We start from the raw sequence: 10749 nt of genomic DNA, 5'->3' as shown, positions 1-10749 counted from the left end.
TCGTTGGTAATCTGCCGGATTGTATAATATATGATAGCGCCATCATGCGGGAAGTCATGCTCGTCTTCCCTGTAAACTTTGACTAAGGACACTACCGATTTAACCTCTCAGCCGATTATGATGGTGGTGGTGGTGGTGATGATGATGATGATGATGATGATGGGGGTGGTGATGATTATGCTGCTGCTGCTGCTAATGATGATGGTGGTGGTGGTGGTGATGATGCTGATCGTTGGTGGTGGTTGTGGTGATGTTGATGATGATGCTGCTGCAGAATGCAGATGATGATGATAGTGTTGAGGAGGGGCGGGATGATTGAGAAAGTAGCAAGCTCTTCGGTCCATTCAAGGCCGAGATTGAATTTTTTGCTGTATAGTTCTTCAACAATAATTGGTGATCACAACAAGATAAAATGCGAAAATAAACAGACTTAGAATAATTCTGTGAAATGTGTGAGTTTTTGGACGATGACGATCATTGGATGCCTTGTAAAGCTTTCGTTACATACTCAGCTTTCAACTCCTTAATTACAACTATGATAAAAACAATCGAAAGTGAAAATGAAAATAAAAATATGATGATGTTGACTTGTTGCTGACGATGATAATGATGATGGTGAAGATGATGACGATGATGATGGGTGATGGTGATGCATGATGATGATGATATGGTGATGATGTTGACTTGTTGCTGACGACGATGATGATGATGATGAATATGATGAGGCTGATGATAATCATGATCTCAGCGAAACAAGTATACCTGCACCGTAGAGCTGTTCCTTCCAGATATCAACAGGCTTTTGTGCTATGTAATAGGTTATTCCGAAACTTGTTCTCTAGTCTTGATGATTTTTTGCTCTTTCAAAATGTCATCTGCTGAAGTTTGGTAAATAGACATGCTTTTCTTTTTTTTTTCCTTTTATGTTTGTCTCGGGGTTTGTCTACAAAACAAGAAATTTATTTCTTTTCTTCTGTCGTAGGCCTAAAGCGCACAGAGACGTGATGTTTATCATATGTTCTATGCTGCAGTCAATGAATCAATTATCAGCAGACATCCGATACATCTGAATAGGGATGGAAAGTAGGCCTTTTCATTTTTTTTCAATAAGGGAAAAGTTTTCAAGTTTATTATTCGAGACCCGTCGACCGTCCAAATCTCGATGCATCAGCTCGTGTGGAACAGAGATCAAAATGTAAACAAGTAATTTGGGCATGCGCACTTTCCCCGCAATGCGTACATTATATTAATTGCGGAGCCTAGCTGCGCACTAGCACTGTGATCAGCTCGGACAACCTCCTCGGTCGTCGTCGTCGGAAGAGTTGATAACATCTTTACCCTAGCTCAGAACAAGACTGAAAACGTCCGTAGTCATCGTCGATTCATACAGCAGGTTGGAGATTTACAATTTAAGGCAAGGAACCTTTTTCATATTTATTTTGTTAGGTTTCAATTTCCAGTTCGGGCCTGGCTCACCTCGTTCGAGTCCGACTCCGAGTAGACTTCACGTGTGAGTGTATAGGGCCCGCCCATAATATCATCGGCCGGTGGATGCCTGAAATGTGTGGTGATGATTACCCAGCGCTGGCCGGCTGGGAGCCCAGGCCCAGCGCAGCTTGGCTCAGGAATTGACTTTTCGGGTCGGCCGCGGCATTTGAGTTCAACTCAATATCTCGGACCCGGGCTTGGTGGTATTCTAAAATTTGTCATATTTTCTTTTAACATAAATATTACCTCAGCAAGATATTAATGCCAATGGCTTGCTAGTAATGCTGTCCACTCAAATCGGTATTCTGAAAATTCTGTCTCATCTGTAGACTTTTTATATAGACGTCCCTACATTTTCTTTTTAAATCTCATTCTCAGATTCAGAAACGCCTTCTTTTGTTTAAGTTTAGTTTAGTTTACTCTAACGATGTTGTAGGTTGTTTTGTTCATTGATTAAATTAGAATGTCTATTGCTGCCCTCCTTCAGACAAAATGAGATGTGCTATTTATGTTGGCAGGGGTATAATACAAAAAGCCCAGTTATGTATCACTCACACATTGTACGAGGTTAGTATGTACTAACCTCGTACAATAGACTGTGTTTGACCCTGGATTTCGAAGTAGTCGGCAAACATCGCTTCATTGCTGAAGTAATATTTGCCGAAGCTCCTTCTCGCTACGCACCGGGCTCTTGCCGGTAAGTAGCAAGAGTTTTTTGAATATAAAATAATAATAAAATAATAATCCGATAAAAAAAAGCACATTTTGCTTACCTCGGCCTCGAAAGTGACTTCGCTTGTCTCTTCCACGGAAATACAAGGAAGCCCGTTGGTGGCGCTAATAATTTCACAACCTTGATTCAGCTCCTCGGTAATTTTATAACTGTATCTAAATTCTTTGAATGCGCAATCCTCATGATTTTACTAATTATGGGCACCAATTAATGAAATGCCTTCAAAAAACATAATTAATGATTATTATTGGTGATGATAACACTCATTTGCATTAATTTAAAAAGATGACTGATAAAAAAAAAATGAAAATAATATACGTGCCTGGAAAGAAACCAGCAGTACAAGCTTTGACGAACGTCAATAATACGTATACGGTGTACCAAAGTCTATACAATGAAAAGATTGGACACTTCACGGACTTTGCGCAATGCCTTGCGTCGATATGCGTGTAAAATAGTGTAGGTGCCTATTCTTTCCCTTGTCGTGTCTTTGATATGAATATAAATCGCGCGCCCTCTTCAGGAGAAAATTGATATCAACGCTGACTGATTTCTATCTCCGTAAAATCTTCACTAAAGATCAAGAAAATATACATATTTTTAGAAAGAAACTTCAAGGAGAAGTCACGGAAGGATCTAAATGATTCGGTAAGTGTCATAGCAGGATGTGGAATGTTTATTTAAACAAAATATTTTATGTGGGCAAAAGCCCACTGTATTTTCGAAGTGTAGGGTGTGTCGCGTGCGTATGACTGATAATCCTTCACTCGCGAGACGATATGAACCCATGGGTGAGTTATGTATGTACTATACTACTAATAACAACTCCTGTAGGAACTATAAAAGAAAGACATCTTTTTGCTGGTATAATGCCAAAATTGAAAATAGTATCAGTATAATATAGAGGAAAAGACAAAGTTTGCACTTTGCCTTTGCTTGCCATTCTTCTTTTTTTACATGCCCTGTAATTAGCCTACTCTTGTCTTGAAAAACAGCATCCTTAATTTTGTTCATGATTTTAATTTTCATTTTCCAAGAATTCAAGCCAAGGGCAAGGCATGGGGTAAGAACAAAAAATAGACCTCCAGCATCAGCACCAGCCTGTCCAAAAAAAAGCAAAAAGGGGTACATTGTGACGTCAAGCCTATTCAATGTACATGTACGAACGAAAAACCTCATTTTCGCTAGCCTATCAATATCATGACTCTACTCTTGCAGTGAAGAGACTGGATGCCAATGTTTTTCTTTTTTTAATTTATGGAAATGAAATTAGAATCATGATTTATAATTGGGATCATATAGATGAATATCTAAAGAAAAATCGTTCCCTCTTTAGCTATCAAAATAACTTTGTATTTAACCTCAGGACAATTTCAAATATTTTATAGCGTCATTTATTTTGAAATGCACACAAATAGAAATATATGTTTTCAATATCACTGAAGCCACTCTATCGCATGTTAACAAAACATGTATTGAATATTCTCTTTTTGGGGTCTTTTTTGTATTTTTTTTTTTACTGAAATGTGTCAGATTACAAGCATGTAATTCTCTTCACACAGCACAGGTTACCAGAACTTCATTATTTTTTCAACATATGTTCATAATTTTTGTTATCTTATTGTGCTGACCTGTGTGAAGGGGAAGTGAGGCACACTTCTAATGTCAAACCAAAAGTCTTTAAAAGAGTTTCTCTTCATACAGGCTGCATTTTAATTCACTTGACATTAACAGAAGTGCAAAAGCTGCAAGTTCCATTCAAGCTGTGTAAAGAAAAAAGGATGCAAAGCAAAAGCCAGTCATAACAAACTTCCAGAAAACAGTTTTCCCCTGGAAGGACACACTCTCAATATGCAACACTGAATGTAAACAAAACTGTCTTTTGTGGAGAAGAGATCATTAGCATGACAAAGAATAATCCTGGGGGAGATGCAAGGGTAAATATGAATAGGTTCCCCACTTTGTATATTACGTAACAGGCTATGATCAAATGGTTGTGTGAAATGAGATTAAGTCCTGTTTGTTATTACATGTACTTTTCAAACGATTTGAGTATAGTTTGTTCTTTTTTTTTTTTGGGGGGGGGGGGTTGCTGGCTTGCACAGGCCTAACAAACTACAGTATCAGTACCAGTGAAAAACAGTGTCAAGAGATGGTGACTTAGGATTTATACTTGTATTGAGCGGAGTGTTGTAGCTTAAAACAAAATGTTTGAATAATGCACAGTTTCGAAATCCTCCAACAGTAAGTGCCCTTTTGTGCACTGCAGAAGGACCTGTGGCCTGCAGTCCCTGCAGCGTCTGTAGTGGATTTCATTTTGTATGATTTCAAACTTCCTTTCATCGCACAATTATTATTGTTTTGAAAACTATTTGATTTGAAAAGTTTTCTTTCTGTATGGGATTCTTGCCTTCATTGTGATAGCTTTTAATAGGGGATTATTGTTTTACTGTGTTTGTAATGGCTGGTTGCAGGCATGCATCAATCAGATACAATACATGTTACAGGCAAAGTCCTCCCCTACACCTAATTAATTTGAAAATTGAAATTGAGACATGTATCAAACTGCATTTTTACTTAGTAAGCATCCAAATTGAAAATGTCAATGTTTTCAAACTTTTCAAAGTTTAAGTCAATATGAAAATAGAGATCAACATAAATATTCATCTACGTGTAAACGTTGTTATTACAGCCATTGCAAATATTAGGCCTGCATACATACTGCTGAATTTCTCCATATATTCATATATGCTTCTTGCATTTCCACATGTATAAAAACTGTTATCGACATCATAAAACTGTAATTGAAGACAAGGGAAGTCGGAGGGGAAATGTAGAGAGCCTTTGTTTTTTTTTCCTCTTACGCTTCCTGGTAGAGAAACCAGGATTTCCAATTGAACGCATGTTTACTTTTCTTTTATTGCCAGAAAGAGATACATTTCGTATAAATGGTCTCCACAAACCTTTTGAAATTTCTATTTCCCACACTTTTACTGGTGAATGATGATAACATAACAAGTTTTGGGGGAGCGCTTCATGAAAGTGCCTAAACTTTTACAAAAGTGCCATAACTTTTACTGGTGAATAATCATAACATTACAAGTTTTGGGGGAGCGCTTCACCATGAAAGTGCCTATCAGCCAATCAGAATCGAGGAAAGTTTTCAAATCTGTCGGATAAAAATGTTGATGAAACACTCCCAGATTGAGTACAATGTAATCTACGAAATACATGATTTGATTGATCCTAACACCACACATTTGATTGATCCTAACACTAGACTTGAAATCAGTGGGTGTTTTCAAGTTCAGTGTTGACCTTTTGGTGTTGGTGTTAGGTCATTTATTACATGAGCATACATGTAGCACCAAACTTTAAATGAAATTGGTCCTGAGAAGTCACTCACTTGGTGTTGAACTCTTATTGTGGTCTGCATCATTCTTGTAATCTCAGTATAGGTTTTGGAGCTCCAGGAACATGTAGGAAATGCAATCCAAATTGTACTTCCAAGTAACACTAACGCAAAAGCCGGACTTGAACTAACCCATTTAATATGTGTGAATATAGGATATCATACTGGCACCCATACATATCTTTAACTGGCAGCACTTGCCTATAAATAGTAGTGCCTTCATGTATTATTATAAAATATTAAATGCTTCAGCCTCAGTCCATCTGACATGATGTACATGTATACAAGGACTTGAATTTTAATATTTTTTGGCAATGCCTCTTTTCCAAAGGGCACATTTCTATATTCCAGCACAAATGGGAAAAATAAAAAGGGCACTAAATCTCCAAGGCCGAATAGAGGGGCATCATGGCTAGTCAGCCAAGTATCCAAGGCCATGGCCTTCGATGACCTTGATTAATTTAAGCCCTGTTGGATATTTCTAATTGCATCGCAAGCAAGGCAAACTGTTTACCTGCTCCATACATTAGCTCATGGATTCATGCAACTTATTTCTTTACAGATTGATTGATTGAAGTCGATCATGCCGAGTGAAGACGTTCCAATGAGGGTCGTGGGGAGGAGAAAGAACCAGAATAATGGTTCTCAGGGGTCAAGGTCGCCTACAGGGTCACCGTCAGGTTCACCTACCCACAGTGCACCTCACATCCAGAGGATGGCGAGTACCATCTCTAACAAATCAATCAAAGGTATGTCATTCTCAATGTCAATCATGCAATTTATTAGAATAGAATGCATGTGACTTCCTCTTATTCTTTATAATTTATTTCCCTAACAAACTTTTCAATGTTGTTATTTTCCTTGTGGATTTGAAAAAATATTATTCAAGACTGGATGTATAATAATCAATAACTACCATGAAATAATGTTCTCATGTATATTTATTTACCTTACTCATGGCTCTCTAGTAAACAGTACCATTGGTCAGACTTCTGTGAGTAAAAGGCTTTTTTTTTATCAATTTTTTTTTCTTGGATTTCATGAACTGTAAGATGTTCAGTCATTCAATCAAAAGTAACCAGTGATTATGATTTCGAATAGGTATTAAGTAATATACTTAATTATTATAGACTACATGCGATCTGCTTAAAAGGTCAAGTCCACCGCAGAAATATGTCGATTTGAATAAATAGAGAAAAAATCAAACTAGCAAAACGCTGAAAATTTCATCAAATTCGGATGTAAATACAGTTAGAAATGGTATTTTGAAGTATCGCTTACCGGTATATTTCACAAAACAGTTATTTGCACAACTCAGTGGCATGCAAATGAGTCAGTCGACGATGCCCAGCACTCACTATTTCTTTTGCTTTTTAGTGTTTGATTTATACAATATTTTACTTTTTGCAGATTTGAAAATAAGTACCAACTTGACTGAACTATAAAATGTTAAAACAATGGTAATACAACACGTTCAGGGAGGAATACAACTTTGTTTCATAGGCAACAGGAAGAAATTTTGAATAATTCATTGAATGAAATACAAAAGAAATAGTGAGTGAGTGAGTGATGTCATCAGTCCCCTCATTTGCATACCAACCAGGATGTGAATATAGCTGTTTTTTTTTTAATTAAGCAAAACTTTAAAAAGTTTGTAAATTATTCTATATCTGATTTAGATTATATTTTCAGTGTTATGCTTGTTGGATTTTCCTCTTTTTATTCAAATAAACTTATTGTTGGGTGGACTTGTCCTTTAAATGAAAAGGTAACCCTGATGCATGATGGATTACAATTAGAATTGTCTTGTTAATGATGGCAGTTCACAAAAATCATACATTTAGGTATGCCGTGTGACTTTTCATATTGAAATGAAACAGTGCAGAAGTACACGTACACGTAGACTGTCAATCGGTCTTAATTTGTTTTGGTTTCATCGAAATGAAACCAAGCGATGAGTAAGGTCGATTCTTGGAATTGTTTCACCATGGAGTTGGGCTTGACTCATATGTACATGTATTGAAGATGTTGTTGTACTGTGCTCATACATTTAGAAGTAAATTGGTTTTAGCAGGGTTGGTAATAAGAGCCCATAGAAAAAGTCGAGAGGTTTGCGGTCTTCTCAGGTCTCCCTGTGCTTGAGGTTTCTATTGTATGCATAATGTAGTTTGTACTTTACAATTGTACCTAATAATGAATACAATGATAATAATAATAGTACATGTCCACATTTGATCAAATTGCTTGAGGCACTTTAAGAAGGTGAAGAAAATGGGAGTACACGTGATCTACATGTACACTGTTTTGTTTTCTTTTTTTTATGTAGTTAGATTTATGATCTAATAATCAATGCAGTTTGGGTATTAAAGTCCAATCAAAGAGAGCATATGATTTCTTTTTATGGAATGGTTGATGGTATTATATAGCGTACGGCCTACAGGGGGTGGTTCCACTTCTATAACCTGATATTTGTGTTTACTGTAAAAGTCAGTCGGTTGTTTTCATGGAATAGTGCTACTATAGGGCCTATAGTGATGGTTTCACTTTGATAACCTTATATTTGTGACATAACAGTCAATCAGTTAGTTTCAGCAGATATAGTTTTAATCATGATATTTAAACATGCTTGTTCCTCTTTGGCTTCGCCATAATTGTTAATGACATATATTTATATTACAATTAAAAATCATGATATTGTTTCAGCTGAACTTGCTGACCAATGTGCACTCTGAAGCACAAGTAATTCAGTTGAAAATTGTTCTTTTTTGTGATTGGAATATTCAATTGAGCAATCAGTATCTTTGTTTAAAATGATGAATAAAACTAATCATTCTCATTCTTATCTGTGAATGTTAATTTCTTCATCATAATTCAATTTAGAATGACAATACATGTACTATGCTTATTGAAAGTTCCATATTGCTTCTATTTGTTTTGGACGGCCATATTTTGTTTGTAAATATTCTGCAAAAATCTTGATCTGTTTTTAGATTTTTTTTTATCATGTGTCTGCATACGGTATATGTTTTTTTTCAGCAATGGATGTCTGCATCTTCCAGAAAGACGGCACTGCTCATGAAATCTTTATCGAGAATGTTTTAACGATGACGGCAGGAACTCTCTTCTCCCATATGATGGATTGTCTGAGTTTACCGAATGAAGCATCAGAAATCTTCTCATTATGGCTTACTTCTCCTCTCCTTGGTAAGAAGATCCTTTGCTAATTTTTTTTTTCCATTTTCATTAATAAAAAAAGGTGTAATATGTAAAGCTAGGATTTCATTCCTGATCTCCCAATTCATAGTTATTACGTGCTTAACAATTTTTGAAGTAGTCAGATCCTACCTTTGCAAGAGAAAAAAAGGTAGTAATAATAGTTACATTTATTTAGGGCTTAATACATCATGTTTCTAAGAGCTTTACATTGCAATTAATAGTATAACCCCAAACTCTTATTCAGATTCACACACACAATGATAATAATAATAATTACTCTATTCATTTATTTATTAAAGACAACAAGAATATATACAAGAGGAATAAATTACCACCGACTAGTGCCTGAGGATGACTAAAAGAAAAGCTAGTTTCTGTTATAAAGCTCTCCTCACTAGTCAGGGTTTACAAATTATATACAATAATAAAATCGGTATAAAATGGCAATATATGTTCAGATGCATTACTTATTAAAACAAAGAACTTACAAAATAAAGTGTGTTTGGTTCAATGATAATGTACATGCAGTCTGACAAATGAAAGGGGGTCCATGATCACCATATTTGAAAATTTTCCATCGATATGAATTGGTACATCAGAAAAAGTGATGTATCGATCATATAACAATTCATTTCCCCCCAATTTTGTGATGGCTTTGAAAGAGCGAATGTCCCATATAAACCAAGTATTTGTTTCAGTAACGTTATCTCTATTAAGATCTACCATCAATATGAAATTAGTTTGCTCATATATGTATGATCATGGTGGGTTTTTTCTTGCCTTTGTCTAATGAAAATGCCTAACTAGCGCTCTTTTTACGCAACTTTTTTTCAAAATAAATTTCCCTCACAAGTTATTTTGAATAATGTCAGTTAAAAACATCTCTCACTTGTGTATTACAAGACTACCAGAAAATGGTATTTACAAAACCTGTCTTAAAGATAACTTATAATTTTTAACTGATTAAGACAATTTCCATTGCATGGCTGTATTGTTCGTGATTATACCAACTGTTGAGAATTTTGATTGCCATTTTCCAATGTCTTCTTGTTGTGCAATAGTCAGTATTTGCATCATGTATTTGTATCATCAGAGTTGACCATTTTTAATTGAAAGGTTGATATTCAGCATCTTATTGGAAGGTTTATAATAACATAAAAGATACAGGATGCTATGCATGTATAAGCCTTCCTATTAACTGGTGACATGAGCATGATACAGCATTGCTGTCTGATGTTATTATGATGCGGCAAACCTGATGTATGCTTGGTCATCAAAATAAAACCCATCCATCTGCAATACTAGTACCACAAGAGACAAGACACTGCAGGATATTGCAGAATGGAAGACTCATCACATCACACCAGTCTTTCAGACCTTCAGACCTTCATTATTTATACTGATAGTCTTATAGTCTGCAGGCTTAGTGAGTGCATAATAAAGAGTCTGAAGTAGTGAGACTACATGTAGATTCAGTAATGTACAGAGAGTATAGTCTATAGAGCATACCGGTAGACTTCACTCTAGTATTTACGTTGAAAAGAGTCAAATATAAGTCTGTGTTTGCAGACTAGTCTTATGTCTGTTCTTTAAATGGGACTTTGTTTGATTAAATAGGATTGGATGAAAAGGGATTGGGGCAACTTAGAGGTCTAAAAAATAATAAAATTCAATTCAATTCAATTTGATTTAATTCATTTAATTTCAATTACTATTTCTAATTAGAGCTCTATGTTACGGTGTATTGAATAATTCCCAGCTTGTACTTTGAGTCATGAGATGACATGGAACATGTACATGTAGATCATGTTTGAGTCCAGTTGCGAGACTTTCAATTCAAATGATGTTGAGAGGAAGTTGTGGTGTCACTAATTGTGACCTTATCATTTCCGAGAGCGAT

At 35.7% G+C, this 10749-nt stretch overlaps 1 protein-coding gene across 4 annotated transcripts in view; it reads left to right on the top strand.

Moving 5' to 3' along the window:
* The first annotated feature begins 1267 nt into the window (after positions 1-1267).
* LOC121418371 (putative FERM domain-containing protein FRMD8P1) overlaps positions 1268-10749 on the top strand; it is a 31197-nt gene continuing 21715 nt past the window's right edge. For all 4 annotated transcript variants that reach the window (XM_041612205.1, XM_041612203.1, XM_041612204.1 and 1 more), the window contains exons 1-3: positions 1268-1414; positions 6196-6382; positions 8670-8837. In XM_041612205.1, the coding sequence (XP_041468139.1) occupies positions 6217-6382; positions 8670-8837 (334 nt within the window). In that variant the 5' untranslated portion in view covers positions 1268-1414; positions 6196-6216. The remainder of the gene's footprint in view (positions 1415-6195; positions 6383-8669; positions 8838-10749) is intronic.

The sequence above is a fragment of the Lytechinus variegatus genome, chromosome 7, assembly GCF_018143015.1.
Source record: "Lytechinus variegatus isolate NC3 chromosome 7, Lvar_3.0, whole genome shotgun sequence".
Classification (NCBI taxonomy): domain Eukaryota; kingdom Metazoa; phylum Echinodermata; class Echinoidea; order Temnopleuroida; family Toxopneustidae; genus Lytechinus; species Lytechinus variegatus.
The sequence above is the reverse complement of the archived record's forward strand: the minus strand, read 5'-3'. Positions and strand labels throughout refer to the sequence as shown.